At 47.2% G+C, this 18,633-nt stretch overlaps 1 protein-coding gene and 1 long non-coding RNA gene across 4 annotated transcripts; both read right to left on the reverse strand.

The window, feature by feature from the left end:
- Nucleotides 1-1,172: 1,172 nt before the first annotated feature.
- ptpn18 (protein tyrosine phosphatase non-receptor type 18) lies at nt 1,173-18,301 on the reverse strand. 3 transcript variants are annotated; one of them, XM_088003510.1, is made up of 16 exons: nt 17,950-18,301; nt 15,980-16,088; nt 14,916-14,992; nt 14,743-14,838; nt 14,087-14,125; nt 13,896-13,964; nt 13,760-13,819; nt 13,552-13,694; nt 13,104-13,170; nt 12,800-12,877; nt 12,400-12,492; nt 10,862-10,914; nt 8,222-8,338; nt 2,223-2,395; nt 2,069-2,146; nt 1,173-1,571 (listed from the first exon to the last, which is right to left on the reverse strand). In XM_088003510.1, exons 1-16 carry the CDS (start codon nt 18,010-18,012, stop codon nt 1,498-1,500), a joined length of 1,389 nt encoding a protein of 462 aa, XP_087859636.1. In that variant the 5' UTR covers nt 18,013-18,301; the 3' UTR covers nt 1,173-1,497. The 3 variants fall into 3 exon arrangements, with proteins under 3 accessions (XP_087859636.1, XP_087859634.1, XP_087859635.1); XM_088003508.1 differs by having other exon boundaries at nt 13,760-13,822; nt 17,950-18,300; XM_088003509.1 differs by having other exon boundaries at nt 2,069-2,143; nt 13,760-13,822; nt 17,950-18,296.
- Nucleotides 12,004-12,369, reverse strand: LOC148152598 (uncharacterized). The gene is made up of 2 exons (XR_015762229.1): nt 12,157-12,369; nt 12,004-12,062 (listed from the first exon to the last, which is right to left on the reverse strand). It is a non-coding gene; the product is annotated as an uncharacterized LOC148152598 (long non-coding RNA).
- Nucleotides 18,302-18,633: the final 332 nt, after the last annotated feature.

Consider the following 18,633-nt stretch of genomic DNA (forward strand, 5'->3'; position numbering starts at 1 on the left):
TATGAAGAATGTTAAGAGCAGTTACTCATTAAAGCTTTTTTATTTAGAAACTTCAATTTTAGCAAAGGTGTAGCAGAGATCAGATCAGTCCGAATGAACAAAACTCGTATAAAGCAACATTTAAATTTTAGTTTTATTTCTCTGCAGGCTAAAAACATTTTAAACCACATTTTACATTACATTTCACTGTAACTCTGCCGACCCCCCCCAAAATTGGTCTTAAGAAATTTTCCTGTTTATGTTTTCCCCCAATAATGAGATGGGATCTACGCCCTTGACATTATGTTTTTGTGCTCTCATTTGTTGTTTGTTTTCTTATTGCATTATTGTGTCACATCACATGACCTGTCTAAACACACTGGTGTAAAAATAAAGGGTGTGTCCTTCAAACACAGGAGGAACAAACTGTCAGGCTGTCAGGTTGACCGCTGAGCCAAAAGTGATTCTGCCATCACATTTTCTCACCATACATTTTACTTTTAGCATGTTTGAAATGATCCAATTAACATGTAGAATTTAGCACATAATGTTCTAAAGTTTATATTTTCTTACATTTAGATTGAACTGATTGTGGGTTTGATGCCCACAGTGTGAAGGTATTCAAAGTAAAACACTTTGAGTATGATGCAGCAGATAAAACTGGACCATTTTCCCTTCAGTACAGCAGCAGGTTATACAAAATGACAGTCATTTTTCAGTTGGCTGATAAACTCAGGAAGGAAACAACCACAGCTGATGGCTGTGATTGGGCAAGTTATTGCATCACTTCCTGTTCTTGTACTTTGTAGAGCTATTTTAGTCTTCCTTGAGTTAATATAGTCAATATTTTAACAGATATGTTTTTGCTACATTTGGCTGGTAAAGCTTCGTGTTTCACAGTTTTTTTTTTCAGCCTATAAAAGCTAGTTAGCTTGGTTAGCCTAGCACTAGCTTAGCATCAGCGCTGTTATCGCTACATCTCCTCTTGTCTGTTGCAGTGCGTCAGCTGCCCCCTGCCTCCGTTAGTGATAATGCTGTAATAAATGTAATGTTTTTGTAGGTTTGGAGGCTTGGCCATCTTGAGAAGGCAGGAGATAGCGTAGCGCCCTTAGCACGGCGCCTCAGTATAGAATGAGCAACCACAGGACAAGCTGTCTGATCTGACACAGATCTATAGAAGAAAACATCAGAGATGCTGTTACTGTTTTTATTGAAGCTGAAGCCACATCGGAAAAGTTTGTGAATTATGACCCAAAAACTCTGGGTACAAAATCTGCAGATAATCAAGACAAATTAGATAAAATTCAAATTTTAGGAGGTTTAGTTAAACTTGACTTAATTTCAGTTAAATCATGAAAAAAATTGAAGCACTTTGGTTAATTTTAAAACAAAGATGTATCAGAGTGTTGAGAAGATTACAGTAACTGAACAAATCACAGTGATGTCGGTCGGGTAAATGGTGACCGCTACGGCTGTTTGGAGTGATTCCAGATGGGTAACTGGTCCAGTTCAACCACTTCACCTCTCCATCCGCCCCCAGGCTGCCGGAGGATCTCTGGGTCCTTTCGGCTTCTGGATGCGACAGTTAAAACCTGACAGAAACCAGAACAAAACACGCTACGTTTACTAGAAACCCAAAGGCGCCGTCTAATTCCTGAAGATGAAAACATTTCATGTATTTCTCCTGACTATACGACGCGAGGCACAGACTGAAAGAATTATCTACGAAATAAACCCGGTCCCTAATTCAGTTTATATACATATAAAAATAAATAACTTAATGAGAAATCATCTCTAATGTGACGGAGACAGTGAAGAAAGGAGGGAGGTGGAGAAAAGAGGAGAGGACAGAACACCCTGGTCTGCTTCTACACCTGCAGAAAGAGAAAAAACAGAGAAACCATGGCAACAAACATCTGCTTAACGACAACAATATCACTGAGAAGCACAAGGTGCTGATTAACATGCTTAGTGGCAACTGCAGCCAAGCAGAGAGAATCTGAAAGCTCAAGAATCTGTGTATAAAGTTTGTCCGTGTGCGCTGAGCAGCAGGTGAGCCACAGAGCCGATCTGCCCCAGGTGAACTGACCGATGCCTCCAGGTGTGAAGAAGCTGCTGACGTCTGAGGCAGGAGAAGAAACATCTTCATAGTCGTGATCTGCTTCTGCTAGGAAACAAAAGTCACATGGTCACGCCTTCAGCCCCGCCCCTGGAGACACCTGGCCGCTGCGGCAGGGACCGACCTGGCACCAGGTGAGGGTCCTCCCTCTGATTGGTCGGGGCAGCAATGTCGTAAATGGGCGAGGCTGAGGGGGGCGAGGTCAGCGGCTTGACCTTGGGCTTCACGGTGCTGTAGATGGGAGCTGCAGACGCCGCATTGAAGTCATTGTCATAGTGATGGGATGGCGGCAGGGTTCTGGAAGGAGGAAGGAGCTGATTAAAGATGGAGGAAACGTTTCCATGCCCCCGGGACTGGAAGGCTTAGCAAGCAACGCACGATGCTACTACCTTCGCAAAGAAACATCAAGTTCTGGAATGTTTTCCTCACTTTTATTTAGGGCTGAAACGATTCCTTGAATGATTCGAGTACCTCGATTACCTGCCTCGAAGCTTCGTTAATTTATGTTTTATTATTTAGGGCACCGTGTTCCGGCCGGGACTTCATTTGCGTGGTGCGGAGCTCTCACTTCCGCCTGAGTTGTTGATGAAGCATAACGTAATGGGCTCTTTGCAATGGCCTTTTATATTAGGTGCTGCAGGGCTTGGCCAAGGTTTGTACATCGATCCGAAGCCCCAACAAGTCAGCTGGAGAAAGGTTTTAGATGTTCGCCTCGTTATACATTCACTGACACGAAGGTGAGTTTTACTTAAACTTTGTGGCTAACATTAACGTTAGCTTATGCTAGTAGGCAATATTCTCGGACATTGTTCTTGTAAAATGTGCTATTTAAGTATCTAAACATTCTGACGGACAATGTATTTATCTTATTTTCAAGTATATTATGTGTGTTTATTGTCGTTAGTGTCACAGACTAACGGGGAGGTTCCGGTTTGGGCTTTTTACTAACGAAGCCTGACGGAGCTCAACAAGCCTCCTAGCTTGACAGTAGCGCAGCTCTGGTGTCAGAGATCTGGTTCAGCTGTTCAGGTTCAAAGTTGCTGCTTTTAGAAAAATATGACCGTGTTGCTTCATGTTTCTGTGTTATTTCGTTTTATTACCTTTGCATGTTTCTTGTTCAGAGCTCAGATAGGACGGTGTTTACAGCAGGATGTACAGGCGGATCAGTAGCTCGGCTGTCTGGCTCTGGTCTGCTCTCTCGTTCCCATAAACTCTTTCAGGCTGAATATAGAAGTGATTCCATGGAAATAACTCAGGGAGGCTTCTTCATTTACCATCCGTATCCCCGGTAGTTTTAGGCTGATCCGGAGTGAAGTGAAGGCTGCAAACTTTGCTGTGCGGCGTTAGCTGGTAGCGACAGATATTTACAAGCCAACTTCTTAATTCAGGATCGCTTGGAAATTAACGAAAACTTAAAAGCCCATTATATTAGGAAGACAACAATGTTAATATTGTTTTTTTGCATCTGAAATACGACTTAGTCTTTTCTACCAGTCATGGTAACTCAAAGCGGAAAAAAGTGAGCCGCATTAGCTCCTGGAGATGTGACGTCAACACCTTAGGTGCAAAGAGCCCATATTTCCAAGTTCGGCTGTGATCAATAAAATCCCGGGTTTTCGTTGTTTTTGGGGGACCAATAAGCTCCTTAAAAGGGTTGGCGCGATGCCTGGAGAACGGCAGCTGTTCTCCTCCGGGAGCTGCTGGTTCAGAGCGAACGGCGGGAAGACGCTGAGGAGGATTTATCCACCTTATTCTTGGGAGGCTTGCTGGGGAAACGACTATGGGTCTTACTTCCGGCGCCCACCGGAAGTAGCCGTATTTCACTGTAATTTGTAGGGGTTTTGTTTCCGGACACGCCGTCTGCTGTCAAAGAGCTGCTCAGTGCAGAGGACCTACTAGTGAGTTTAATCAGGGGAGCGACAGGAACACAGCGTTAAGTTTTGTAACGGAATGACCGTGAGTTAGCAGCGCTGCTAGCAGCTCGTTCCTCTGAAGAGCTGACAGGAATAAAGAAGAGAAAAGCGGAGAAGCTGGTCAGAGATCTGAGCTGCAGTTTAGCACTGACAGAATAAAACAGCAGAACTACATAACATTAGCTTGGTGTGAGGTGAATTTTATTTTTCATTTCAATTTTTCACAAGTGTGTAAATTGGGCCAGCAATACATTTCTATAAGGCAAAATAAAATATCTGGGTTCATTTAGTCCATCAGAACCAGAACCTCGAGGTTCTCCGTTCTGAGTGTCGTTGCAAATCAGCGGAGAGATGAGCGCTGCTGCGCCTCAGACCGTAATATGGAGAATCTCCCCACTGGACCAGAACCGAACCGAATCACACATTAACCTGTTACAGAGAGCAACCTGCCACTGTAAGATGCCCTTGTGGAGCTCGGGGAACTGTTGTGCTGTTCGTGGCTTTACTCTAATAATCAGATAAAGTTTAATTTGTGGCTGCAGCAGCAAATATGTTTTGAATGTGCTCCCGAAACAAAAAGGCAGAGTTTCTGTGATAAGCTGTAGTTTTCATCGCCTACCGACAGATAAGGGAATAAAAAGAATTTGACTAAAATATCTAAACTTGGAGAGAGAACCCAAAATGCTTTATGTGTGATCATTTCATTGTGTGGATAGAAAGTCAAGGGAAGAAAACCCGCATCTGCATCCGCAGCAACGGAGTCAGTGAAGTAGCTAACTTTGCTAGTGCGGGTTACTTGCAGCCATTTCTTCAAGTCGCCATCCCTCCCCGCATTAGCTGTAGGTAGCGGTAAAACATTATTGCAGCATTTAAGCTATGATAGCTCGTGTTCCCACATATTACATAGCCTAAAATCTCTGACGAACGCCGGTTAGCGAGTTGCTAACATGTAAACAAATGGCTCTTCCGGTTAGCGGTGGAAATCGCGCCCATAAATCACGCAAAGCCTCATGGGGGCTCGGAATAAGGTGGATACAGGTGAGCGAGACTGAACACGGCAAGCTATGAGAGGCCAAAAACTTATAAACTCTCTTACATTCACAGTCAAACTCTCTGACGGAGTTTGATTGCAACGGAAGTTAACTTAAAATTTCAGTTTCTGATTGGACCCCAGGCAGGAGTAGGCGGGTTTTCATGGACAGAAAAATAGCTGAGGGGCAGCGACTAACAGAGGCAACTAATATTTTAAATGACATCGTCAGCGCTCCCACAGTAATGTCAGCATTATCAGAAGTGTTTAGAAGCCGACAGCCATCTATCAGTGGGATAAAGCTGGCCGTCTCTGCGGAAATGGCAGTAAAGCCAGCCTGCACAAGTTATGGCGCTCTCTTTTCAAAATAAAAGCGCATCTCCACTTTATGTTTAATTCACACATCACGTTTCTCTCCGGCGGCTATAACAGGCTAAAGCTTTGTGTTAATTAACCCTCTATGGCATGACTTTTTATTTTTTTGGGGAAAAAATATTTTCCTGCATTCTTTGGGAGCTTGTTGGTCCCTAATTACATATCAATCATAAAATTGGACCCTAACCTCCCGGAACCGGATTTGGGTTTGTTGCCTCAGGGCAGCATTGCGCTACAAGGGGTCTAAAACGGCAAGTTTTCTACAGTGATTATGAGAAATGAAATACAAATCAAACAAAAACTATATTCATAAAAAAAAAAACCTTTTTTGACAAAAATAAATGAGACATGGTTCCAACTCACCAAATATAAAATAAACAGCTAACTTTCATTAATGAATGGTACATTTGTGCAAATTACTAAAACGAGCATTTGTGTGTTTGTACGTGTGTATGGTTGGCAGAGTTAGAATCACTAAGGATGTTGAAATCAGTCTTTTTCCCCATTATATGTTAAACATCAGGAAGGAATTGCTTGCTGATGTGAAAAAAAGTGTGCATCACATTGTTGGCACTTGATTACTGGCGTACCTGGGAATCACCGTCTGTTTATCTGATTATCTATGGGTTGTAGTGACCAGATTCACATCAGTGACAGGACTTAGGGCTGCAGGTTCTTTTTATAAGAGTTTGTAGATCTGATTTTTTGGTAGAATTTGAGCCAAGCAAAGGACAACATTTCCACCAGCTCCCATATCTGGTAGATTTGGCCCTGTGTAGATTCTCAAGTTGTAAGGAACACCATCTGCACCAGCCATATGAAGTTCCCTCCAGACCCGTATATTTGGGTTTAGCAGGTATTGCTTCAGTCTTTGCCTGCCTTGGAATGGGGCCATTTGTTCATTGATGACCAGCTCTTCACCCTTTGGGACTGAAGTCAGTTTTGAGGATAAACAAACAATGAAATAATGGTTTTACACTGGATCCTCATGTTTTCATTGGGAATGACCCCAGCTTATGAACCATGCACATTTTGTCCATGAAACGATCTTGCATCCATCTCCTGTTGCTGTTAGTCAATAATAAAGTAAAAAAATTGGCTCTGATAATTATTTTGTAATCAATTGAATATCATCACATTAGAATAATGTTGTCTGAGCAAAAGGGCCCTAACTGCAGTGTTGCCCTGAGGCAACAAACAAAAAATCAGTTTTACCATATAAGTTATAAAAAAAATGTCTTGAAATGATCTATAATGCTTCTTTACATACTCAGAGATATTAAAATATTTTTAGATAGTGACCCAAATTTAAACATGAAGAAAAGTGATGTATAACTTACAAGTAGGAGGCAAGGTGTAGCATCCACCTCCGCTTCATAAAAAGGACTGCTGCTCTTCTAAGTAAAGGTCACATGAACCTCAATACCTCTTTTATTTGGACAAAAATATGTCTGGAGGTATTTTAAATCATTCCCCCAAAAAAATAAAATAAAGGAGCAACATGAGGTACAGAAACTGATATTTTAAGTTAACTTCCGTTGCAGTCAAACTCTGTCAGAGAGTTTGACTGTGAATGTAAGAGAGTTTGTAAGTTTTGGCCCATGGGGCCTCTCATAGCAAGCGGCTAGGTAGTTGATGCTTACACAGTAAGTGTAGCTTTACGGACGAACCGCACAATAAATTTTATATGCTGTCTACTGCACAGTTGACATATTACACTGTAATAAACATTTTTAAAAGTAAAAATATGTAGCTAAAGTTTGACAACTATTTTCAAAGTTTATCTTTACAATAAAATGCCTAAAACTTTTAATGAAGTTACATTTTTATTCATATTTTAAAATAGCAAATGCACATTGAATTATGGAATTGTGTTAATATGTTCATAAATACATCACTGTAAAGGGGTGCGTGTGTGTGAGTTCATCAATAAAAATGATTGATTTATCAGAATCAGCTGTATCAAATTGTGCCCCAAAACAATTAAATAATCACATCAAAAAGTTTGAAGCATTGTCCTTAGGTTTTTATTTTTCATTCCTATATATAATAGTGTGTGAGAGAGATTGTGTCAGTGACATTCATTAACTTACGAAGTTCGGTCCATATACTTGTATGAGTTTGCTGGCAGATAGGCCACTTTCAATATGGCGGACGCTGTGACGCATTGCAACAACGGGCCGACCTTCAACCAATAACTTCCGGTTCAAAAGCACTGTCGTCCAATCAGCAAACTCTCAGGTCTCTAACTGGGACATAGCCTTTCCGTTTTGTTAATGTTGTAGTGCTTTTGTAATTTGTAATTGTGCTTTCAATTTGCTGAAATGGTTTGCACCTCAGGGCCACCGTAGAATTAGACTGGCAGCCAAACAGAAAAATCAGAATGGAAAAGTGAAATTTCAGCTATTTAAACTTAGATTTCATTATAATGACTAGGTAAGATTAAAAAACCTGTTGGATTAAATCTCTTACTTTTGTCTTTTTTCCATTTCAGTTCTCCCTCAGCACCCCTGGTGGCACCCTAGAGGACTGCAGCCCCCAACTTTAAAAATCTGGGCCTGCTTTAGTTTCATTGGTCCAAAGGACATTGTCCTGACAACGAGGACCTGGAGGTCGCTGGTTTACCAGGATTGACCTTTAATCTTTCACTCTCTGCAGAACTCATGGAGACACTTCCATCCATTGACTGCAACCGGGCCAGAACCTCAGTCCTGATCCTGCAGGGACCGTCAAACAGTACGAGGACTGCAGGTCCGTAGAACCGACTGGGTCTGAGGTTCTGCGTGCTGGACCGGACATCTCTACCTGCTTCCTGGGTTGGACCTGGGCATGACCACGGAGGAGTAGGCCGGTTCTGATGTGGTCCGGTGCGGCTGTTTAGCCTTGTTGACCACAGCATAGGTGTCATTCATGGCGGATGAGCTGTGGACAGACAGAAGACGGGTTGGAGACAAACGGGCCGGGACGAGGACAGACTGTCCAGCTGATGGTGCCTTACAGCTCCAACATCAGGACATAAACGCTGCAAAAATGTTCTTTAGTTAAAGGATACGGGTTCAGTTACTGGTTCTGGTTCTGAAACTGACTTCAATACCATAAACTCCAGAATATATTCAACCTGGATCCACCAGCCAGTAGCCACTAACCATTAACCAGTAGCTAATAACCAGTAACAACTAACTAGTTACTGGTTACAAGTTATTTGATACTGGTTGCTAGTTACAGGTTAATTGTTAGTGGCTACTGTTTATTGGTTACTATTTACTGGTTACTGGTTACTAGATAAGGCTATTAACTAGTAGCCACTAACCATAAGAACACATTAGGGCAGATGGCAACATTCAGACAAAACAATGGGGCAAAACAAAGACACAAGTGAAGGCAGTGACGTCATGGAACCACGTTGCTCAGCCTCCCGGCAAAGTCGGATAGAGGTGTTGTTATCTAGGAATGTCCTCAGGAGCGCTCAGCTCCACAGCTGCATGGATACAGGAGGGGGTGTGGATGGAAGAGCGTTGTGTTTACATATCTTCAAGGAGATTAGAAATATGCAGCCCTTCCAAGGCCACACAGGAAAAGCCAATTCAGAAACAGAATGTCTTAGGTCGAGAAGATTATAAACTTCAATCTTCCCTAAAGTCTCTCCAATACGTCTCAGTTCCCAATCATCCAAATTAGTTTAGTCGTTCCACTGAGCCGAAACTAGCAACTTCTCCAAGATTGATTCCAACTCGTTAGTGAGTTTTAGAGTCCTCGTCTCTGTCCACACCAACAGTCTGAGTGTTCGCTAGTTCGGCCACAAAGCTCCAAACAGCAGAGATCCTGTTATCATGAATAAATCCAGGGTGAATCCCGCCAGGTGTGTCCCCGCACGACAAGAGGCTCTCCTGTGCCCAGACTTCTCGTCGAGAAAATTTGATCAATTGCATTGAAAGATCAGTTGACCAGATCCATAATTTGTAGATGTGGATGATGTGCAAAGAAAGGCTCCAAAAATATAGAAAAAGACAAAAGTAGAGCAGGCATGGGCAGGGAGGGAGCAGAGGAAAGAAGGGTCTGCCTTCATCGAGAGCAAGAGAGAAAAAGTAACCACTAACCACTATTCTAGTGACTAGTAACCATGAACTAGTCACCAGTAACCAGTAACCATCACAGAGGATCTGATGGCCCATTGTCTTCTGCTCAGAGAATCTCGACTCGTTTCTACAGGAAGTTCATCTCCTCTCCACTTCCTCATCCAGCTTTGTGGTTGTCATGGTTACGCTAAACTTCCTCATAGGAAAGACCTGCCCAACAGCTGAGATCTTCCTCTACACCCTCGCCTTCCCTTTCTCCTCCTCAGCGCTCGTCGTTTCCTAACTCCATCTTTTATTGACCTTCCTCCTCAGACTGGTTGCCACGGTAACATGGCAATGTATGGAGATGGGATGACGACGAACAGAGGAGGTGAGAAAGTGTTAATTCAACACCTTGGGGTGAAACTTCCTGTCTGTCTCTGGAGCACGCATGCACACACACACACCTAAACACACACACACCAGTGACGTGCGGTCAGGGGAAGCCGGTGAGGCAGCAGGAAGCTGAGCCTCACCTGGACTGATCAACCTCTCTAACTGCACTGGCTGCCGTTCTATAAGAGCATGTTGGTCCTGTCTGTACGCCGGCAATGAAATGGCTAAGAAACATTTAATATATGCACTGATTTTCCATAATTTCGCTTATGTATATAATATACCGTGGTTTTTTTGTCACTAACTGTGTTTGTATTGTGTTTTGTGTGAGGAGGAGCGATCAGAAACGGCAGAAAACAGACTCCATGTGAGACAGGCAGTTCTCTGGCCTCATGGCAGGGGGCGCTCATGATCCCAGATATTGTGACTCCACAACTGCAGAGTAAGACACAGTGAGCTAGCCATGGAGCTAGCCACACAGTAAATAAGTAAAGTACAGCGATATATTTGTTTTCTCCTCTCTTCCGATGTCAACATGAAAAACTACATTTCTACAGTTAAACAGTTTTCTAAAGTGGATTTTCAGTTGAAGCAGGAGATAATAACTAAAGGAAGACCAACACCGGAGCTGAAGGTTTTTTGTGGATCATAGCACGAAATTAATACCTACATTTCTAAGTTTCACTGAGTTAACGCGGCTATGGATGACATGTGAAAGGTTAGTCTTTCTTTAGCGTTGTGCCTGCGCCAAATTTCCGTAGGTCCAATAACCTGAATGGTGTCTAAGTCATGAGTCAGTGGCTCACCAGCAATGAACCTCACCGCACGTCACTGACACACACACACCTAAGCACACACACCTAAGCACACACACACACCTAAGCACACACACCTAAGCACACACACACCTAAACACACACACACACACCTAAGCACACACACACACACACACCTAAGCACACACACACCTAAACACACACACGCTGGTTTCTACCTGTTGACGGATGAAGAAGCAGCTGCTGAGGTTTTCTTCTCTCGTTTTTTCACCTGGAGACAGAAAAGGATTTGAATCAATCCAGGGTTCTGGAAGTCCTGGAAGGTCCTGGAAGGTTCTGCAAAACTGCCTCATTGGACAAAACATTTGTTCCAGAAACAAAAACATGAATTTCATCCAGATGTTTTCTGATTAGCATCTGGAGGAAGAACAAGACTTTCATCTGAAAGAAGCAGGGTCGGTTCAGGTTAAGTCGCTGAGCGGCACAGAGTCTCCTTTGCAGACCAATGAAAGCACAGCTGCTGCAACATGGCCTAGTCAAAGTCAGGCTTTAAAGCAGACTGAAGTGCTGTGGTGGGACCTCTGAGTAGATGAAGTCAGACTGACCACCGTCTCCATCTGGGACAGAGGTTCATACTGAAGAAGCAGCAGATCACAGAGCTGCTGCAGAAGCAGCAGGCAGAGGGGTCAAGAGGTCAGGAGGCAGTAGCCCTCAGAAAGGTCAGCCTCCAGCTGGTGGTAGCCCTCGCTAAGGTGGTAGCCCTCGCTAAGGTGGTAGCCCTCGCTAAGATGGTAGCCCTCGCTAAGGTGGTAGCCCTCGCTAAGGTGGTAGCCCTCGCTAAGATGGTAGCCCTCGCTAAGGTGGTAGCCCTCGCTAAGGTGGTAGCCCTCGCTAAGATGGTAGCCCTCGCTAAGGTGGTAGCCCTCGCTAAGGTGGTAGCCCTCGCTAAGATGGTAGCCCTCGCTAAGGTGGTAGCCCTCGCTAAGATGGTAGCCCTCGCTAAGGTGGTAGCCCTCGCTAAGATGGTAGCCCTCGCTAAGATGGTAGCCCTCGCTAAGGTGGTAGCCCTCGCTAAGGTGGTAGCCCTCGCTAAGATGGTAGCCCTCGCTAAGGTGGTAGCCCTCGCTAAGGTGGTAGCCCTCGCTAAGGTGGTAGCCCTCGCTAAGATGGTAGCCCTCGCTAAGGTGGTAGCCCTCGCTAAGGTGGTAGCCCTCGCTAAGATGGTAGCCCTCGCTAAGATGGTAGCCCTCGCTAAGGTGGTAGCCCTCGCTAAGCCTCCAGCTAATGGTAGCCCTCATTAATGAGCCGACGCTCCACAAAGACATTAGTTTGTATCCGAGTTTGAATAAAACTGTTATTACCTTTCGCCTATCAGACCGAACGGTGCGAAGGCCACCACACCGGCTCTTTCAGAGTTTTCTGTCTGAACGGAGAAGGAGAAGATATTCAACCCTGATCAGCTGAAGAGTTGAGCGAAGAGGAGACCTGAGCCTGGCTGAGCGAGCGCAGCAACCTGCCTCAGAGTCAGGAAGCTAGCAGTGGAGAGCAGATCCCACCGATCAGCCGCCGTCCTCCTGGTCTCGCTTCTTTCTGTGATCTCAGCTGCTTATCGTCAAGCTGCAGCTCTAATTTTCATACAGGAAGTCAGTACACCACTTCCTCTTTCTGCAGTGCTTTGAGAGGACTTCCTCCTGCGTTGCACACTAGAATCTATTTGTTGAGCAGTAGAGCCCAGAGGCGGCGGCGTTGGCGTTACCTCCGGCAGGTTGCTGTAGAGCCGGTCCTCAGGCGTCTGCAGGAAGCGCTCCAACATGCTGGCGGCCGCGGTGAAGATGAACCCATACTGGTCCTGGAAACACAACCGTAGTCAGAAACACTCTCCAGGTCGCCTCTGCTCCACCCGGCACAACCTCTGCTGGTGGAGGTGGTGTCATGGTCTGGGCTGGGCCGTCTGCTGCCCTCAGGCCCGGTCCAATTCCCAGACCCGACTGTCCCAGGAGAGACAGCTGGAGACAACCGAGACCTGAATGGGACAAAGACGTCCCTGTGCTGTTTGGGACACCTGAAGACGGGTCCGCATCATGGAACTGGAAGTTCTCGTCAGGGAGATGCTGCTGCTGACCAGAACCATCTTCTGGCTGGACGTGGAGTCCTACCTTGGTCTGGACCGCCGAGGGTCTCTGTCTCCGCAGCTCCAGGACGAGGTCCAGGACGCTGAAGTCCTCAGTGATCTTCTGCAGGAGGGAAGAGAACGTCACAGATGAAGCCTTGCAGAACCAGAACCAGAACCATGTGATGAAGCTCACAGGTCTCCTCCAGGTAAACTATGGGATGGATTCCTGATGGTCCGTGACAAAACCTCCAGGTTTTTCCCTCTGACCTCTGCCTGACCTCCTGGAAGTGATGTCACTGACCAGCTTGGCTCCTGCTGGAGAGACCTGCTCTGTTGTCATGGGTTACCTTGGTAACCACAAGGTCGTGGATGTAGTCCAGAGCGCAGATGACTCCTGTCCTCCCACAGCCTGCACTGAAACACACACACACACACACAGTCACACACTTAGCAGATGCAGTGATCATGTCCACTGTGCCATCGATAGCAGGTGTTACCTGCTGCATATTCACAGCCTCCTGCTCTGTGTGTGTCTCTGTGTGTGTGTCTCTCTGTGTGTGTGTGTGTGTGTGTGTGTCTCTCTGTGTCTCTCTGTGTGTGTGTGTGTGTGTGTGTGTGTCTCTCTGTGTCTCTCTGTGTGTGTGTGTGTGTGTGTGTGTCCTGTTGAATGTTCATGACCAGCTGACCTGTGATCAGCCTGTTGGCACAAACAAGCTGCAGAGATGATGTGAAGTTTAACACTGATCAGAGGACGACACAGCGTCTCTCTATGTCTCTGTCTGTCCCTCTGTGTACCTGCAGTGGACCAGGACAGGTGAGCTTTCGGCTCCTTGGCTGCTCCTGGCTCGGTCCAGCAGGTCCAGAATCCCGGTTGTCTCATAGGGGACGTCGTGGTCCGGCCAGGACAGGTACTGGAACTGGACCAGTGAGTGGACGTCCTATGGGAGAGGAAGAGGAGTGAGGAAGGTGTCCTGAGCCAGGAGGCAGCAAGGTGAGCGCCCACCTGCTGGTAGCAGACCACCAGGGTTCGCACCACGACGTCCTGGTTGGGCCGCGACTCCACCTGCTGGACGTTCAGAGGAACAACACGTCACATTCGGCTCTCACGATGCGGAGGACGGAGAGGACCGGGCCGTTACCGTGGTGACGGTGAAAGGTCCAAACGCCGCAGACTGAAGAGGAGCTGCCCAGTAGCATTCACATTTTCTCTGCAGAACCAGAACCAAACCTCTCTCTCATGTTTTATACACTTCAGCCGTAAATATCTCAACAAGAAAAAAATCTTAACATTTTAAATAATCTGAATAAAAATAAGAAAATGAAACGATACCTTTCCCATCTCGATCTCTCTGCAGGCCATGACTATCACCTGAAACACAGAACCAGTAGTTAGTCTGACCCCTGAGGACAAATGTGGACAGGTGCAGCCTGCTGTCCTAGTGACGGCGGTTAACCTTCCTGGTGACTAAACGAGTCTGTCAGATGTGAAAGTTGAAGTTCACCTGTTGGTCTATCAGCCAATCAGTGGCCTTCCCTCCCTGCTGCCATGGCCGCCGCCAGGAGATGAGTAAAGTGCAGCTCTGAGCTTAAATTAGGAAATACATTCTAATAAATCTTATAGATGAAGTTGTTTTATTGTTTTATGCTCCTTGAGATCAGGAGGAAGGCGATGATGAAGCTTTTTGTCTCAGTCTAGTTTCTGGTTCGTTTTTCAGGTTTGATCTGAAATAGGTTCAACTTGAAACTGGCAAACCAGCCGGCAGTGCCCTTTGACCCCTGGAGCACCTGGTTCCAGAATGTGTGTGCAGGTGTTATTTGGGACGGGGTCAGAGGCCAAACTGCTGCTCTGACAGGAACCAGAACGAGTTCAGCTGGTGAATCATTAACTTTACTGCAACAGTTTCCTCTAACTGCAGGAGGAGCGCAATGTTGGAGCTGGGGACCAGACTACTTCCTGGGATCAGCTCTTCCTGCTGGTTCGCTGACCTTGATTTTGTGTTGCCAGATCATCCTCCAGAAGTCGGTCAGAGTGGAACTGAGGGGCGCCTGGGAGGCGATGTATCTGCAGTCACCTGACGCCCCCTGCAGGACAAACACTGCTGTTACAACCAGAGCTTTCTCACAGCAGCAGGAGACACCTGAGTGGTGAGCTGCATCACCTGGACGAAGCTGGCGTTGATGTAGTCGGAGTCGGAGCCTGAAGTCTGCAGAGACAGAACCACCCGGGTCTGATCATCTGGATGGAGAGACGGGGTCAAAGGGCAGAGAGGCGTTAGAGCCAAGTGGGAAAATACATCACACTTCTACTGGGCAAAGAAAAGAGACGATGAGGACGGAGGCAGGGAGGGAAGGAGGGAAGGGGGCAGGGAGGGAAGGAGGGATGGAGGGAAGGAGGCAGGGAGGGAAGGAGGGAAGGAGGGATGGAGGGAAGGAGGCAGGGAGGGAAGGAGGCAGGGAGGAAAGGAGGCAGGGAGGGATGGAGGGAAGGAGGCAGGGAGGCAGGGAGGGAAGGAGGCAGGGAGGGAAGGAGGCAAGGAGGGAAGGAGGAAGGGAGGGAAGGAGGCAGGGAGGGAAGGGGGCAGGGAGGAAAGGAGGGAAGGGGGCAGGGAGGGAAGGAGGCAGGGAGGGAAGGAGGGAAGGAGGCAGGGAGGGAAGGAGGCAGGGAGGGAAGGAAGGAGGCAGGGAGGGATGGAGGCAGGGAGGGAAGGAGGGAAGGAGGCAGGGAGGGAAGGAGGCAGGGAGGGAAGGAGGCAAGGAGGGAAGGAGGGAAGGAGGCAGGGAGGGAAGGAGGCAGGGAGGGAAGGAGGGAAGGAGGCAGGGAGGGAAGGAGGCAGGGAGGGAAGGAGGCAAGGAGGGAAGGAGGCAGGGAGGGAAGGAGGCAGGGAGGGAAGGAGGCAGGGAGGGAAGGAGGGAAGGAGGCAGGGAGGGAAGGAGGCAGGGAGGGAAGGAGGCAAGGAGGGATGGAGGGAAGGAGGCAGGGAGGGAAGGAGGCAAGGAGGCAGGGAGGGAAGGAGGCAGGGAGGAAAGGAGGGAAGGGGGCAGGGAGTGATGGAGGGAAGGAGGCAGGGAGGGAAGGAGGCAGGGAGGGAAGGAGGCAGGGAGGAAAGGAGGCAGGGAGGAAAGGGGGCAGGGAGGAAAGGAGGGAAGGGGGCAGGGAGGGAAGGAGGGAAGGAGGCAGGGAGTGATGGAGGGAAGGAGGCAAGGAGGGAAGGTGTCTTCATACATGGTAGGATATCCTTGTATCGGTTCTTCTTGGCGTTGTCCTTTAGGGATCCAACCTCTGTGGTCAAGCCGTGATCTTTCTTTAACTGGAGCGACTGAGAACGCACCACCTGGACACACACACACACACACACACACACACACACACACACACACAGCAGGTAGGTGAGGTGTGTAACCAGGTGTGTGAACTGATTTCTGAACATTTTTATCTAAACATTTTCATTAAAGGTCTTTTTTGATCTTTGTTCTTTAAATCATGTTTTATTTTTGCCATTTTTACTCTGATTTGTAACAGAATTGATCATTATTTAATTAACCAAGTATTTCAAACTGGTTTTCTTAACTGGGACTTAGTTTACTGGAAAGAGCATCACCAGTGAGATTTATAAACTCTGCCACATGTTGAGCTAGCAAAGACCAGTCAGGACCAATAAACACTGAGGGGTCCAGTAAGGGACTGGGACCATCTGGCAGCAGAACTGCGAACAGAATTGGTTCCCCTTCTCTGTGACCGGCAGAAACCGAACGAGGAAGCAGAACTTCCTGTAGCTCAAAACCAGAAGCAGAGACCCGGTTCAGGGAGTCAGAACCAGCAGGGACCAGTGGGGACCAAAGCTGGACTAAAAGGAACCAACCTGATCCAATCAGACCTCAACAGGCGCTCCGAGTCGCTCTACGCTGTGGAGTGGTTTTGGGTCACAGGAAGTAAAACCAGAACCTCTCACTCTGATGAAGGCTGGAGAAAGGCCAAGCCAACATACCCTGACCCTTGACCTCTGGTTTCCAGGCACGGTGGAGGAGGGATGGTGCTGTGAGCCTGTTCTGCAGCCACAGGCTCTGGTTCCATGATTTGATTGGATGAATCATAAACTGCTGTGGGTTCTGTCTGCCCAGTCCAAACTGGTCCAATGTGGATCCAGTTTGGATTCAAACTGTCAGACAGTTTCTCCGGTTCAGACGTGAGAAGCAGAGGAACAGCAGAGCGACGCTGTGAGTGTTACAACCATGGCACTGTTAGCGGTTAGCTAGCTAACCTCTGAACAAACAAGGCGCCGCGGCAACAGGGGATGTGGTGAGACTGAGGACAGTCTAAAGATGAGACACGACAGAAACGTCTTCAGAGGACAGAAATGTCTGTTTACAGGTCGGTGGTTCAGACCTCAGATCTGCTGAATTCGACATGATGACTTCTCATCTACAGACGGCTAAAAGGGGACTTCCTGGAGGTCAGAGGTCATACTGCGAGCAGTCAGGAGGGTTTCTCTCTGCTGCCGGCTCTCCAGTCCCCAGAGAGGGTCTGAAGAGGAGTAGAGAGCTGGTGGAGGTGGTATCATGCTGTGGGGTGTTGAGCTGGAAGCAGCAGAGGAAGACGAAGCAGAGCTTCACCTGTCAGCTCCTCCTCTTCAGGTAGAGACTCTCTGCTGACCTTTGACCCTTGGCTGGTTCCTGCTTGTGCTTCTGCTGGTAGTAGGAAGGTCGTTGGTTTGATTCCCAGCCAGGCCGTTCTCCCTGAGCCTGTCTTTCTCTCCAGGTGCTCCTCCAGCAGCATGCTGGTTGTACTGCGCCTCTCCCCTGACCTCTGACCCCCAGCAGGATGTACGCTGCAGACGAGTGCAGAGGTTTATCTACCCACTTCAGTAGATTTTAATTCAGCTTTAATCCTCTCGAAGTTTCCACACCTTCCTGTAAATACCCAGAACAGTTCCTGGTGGAGCCCCAACCTGAACGACCAGGCAGTGAAACAGTGACATGTTTAGAAAGTGGCTGCATAGTTTAACCAAATGAAGCCGGCAGCAGCTTTCTGCTGGTTTGAATAACCGGCTCAGAGAAACGCTCAAACAGTGGCAGCTGTTTCCAGGGAAGTTTCCCTCTGAGGCGAGCAGGAAGAGATCAAACGTTTCCCAGGCGCTCCAGGCCCGGCGGTGCTGCCGGCGGGACTTAAAACCGTTTTCCAGCGGTGACACTGACCTGGTACTCCTGCTCCACGGCGGCCGGGTCCACGGCCCTCAGGGCCGACAGCAGCAGCTCCATGGCCAGCTCCGGTCAGCAGCTCACTCTCACTCTGACTGCGTCTCAGTTCTGCCTCTGACTTTAACCGTCAGTTAATAATTCAGCTCCTCTCTCACCTCACAACCAGGAAGTGAGGAACCTGAATGAAACAAACCGCTCCGGACTGATTACCTCACTGGCTTTTATTGTGTCACTTCATCACAGGAGGCCGTCCTTCCTCAAACACACACTGCTCTCTCACTGTGGAGCCGCATTCTCACCTGCAGCTGGTCAGAACCGGGCCAGTTGCAGAACCAGAACCCTCCTTAACGACGCCAAACAGAAACAGGCCTTTCAGCCAAACACAGAAAACTACTGCAAACCTTTCAGAGGAGAAGAGAAAGAAGAAGCCAGACGGCAGAAACTACCATGAAGAAGAACTGAGAGGCCAGCGGCTGAAAACCCAACAACTTAATAAAAACATGAGGAAAAGCACCAAAGATGTAAATTAATGTCACCATTTTAAGAAATCTGCAAGATATAATCAGCTAATTTATCCAATTTCAAATTTATCATGAATTTCTAAAATGGATTCAATGATGACTTTAGCTGAAATTTGTATGATCATTTAAATTTGTCATTACTTGTGCAAAGCCAATATAG

Source organism: Poecilia mexicana, unplaced genomic scaffold, assembly GCF_051168715.1.
Source record: "Poecilia mexicana isolate PSO_F unplaced genomic scaffold, ASM5116871v1 scaffold_23, whole genome shotgun sequence".
Classification (NCBI taxonomy): domain Eukaryota; kingdom Metazoa; phylum Chordata; class Actinopteri; order Cyprinodontiformes; family Poeciliidae; genus Poecilia; species Poecilia mexicana.

Bases quoted from the DNA above. Each gene is read 5' to 3' on its own strand.
- ptpn18 (XM_088003508.1), bottom strand. From the start codon at position 18,012: ATGGAGCTGCTGCTGTCGGCCCTGAGGGCCGTGGACCCGGCCGCCGTG. The intron at 14,993-15,979 runs GTATGAAGACAC...CTCTCCATCCAG, and splicing joins ATACAAGGATATCCTACCAT to ATGATCAGACCCGGGTGGTT. The intron at 13,823-13,895 runs GTAACGGCCCGG...CTGAACGTCCAG, and splicing joins GACCTTTCACCGTCACCACG to CAGGTGGAGTCGCGGCCCAA.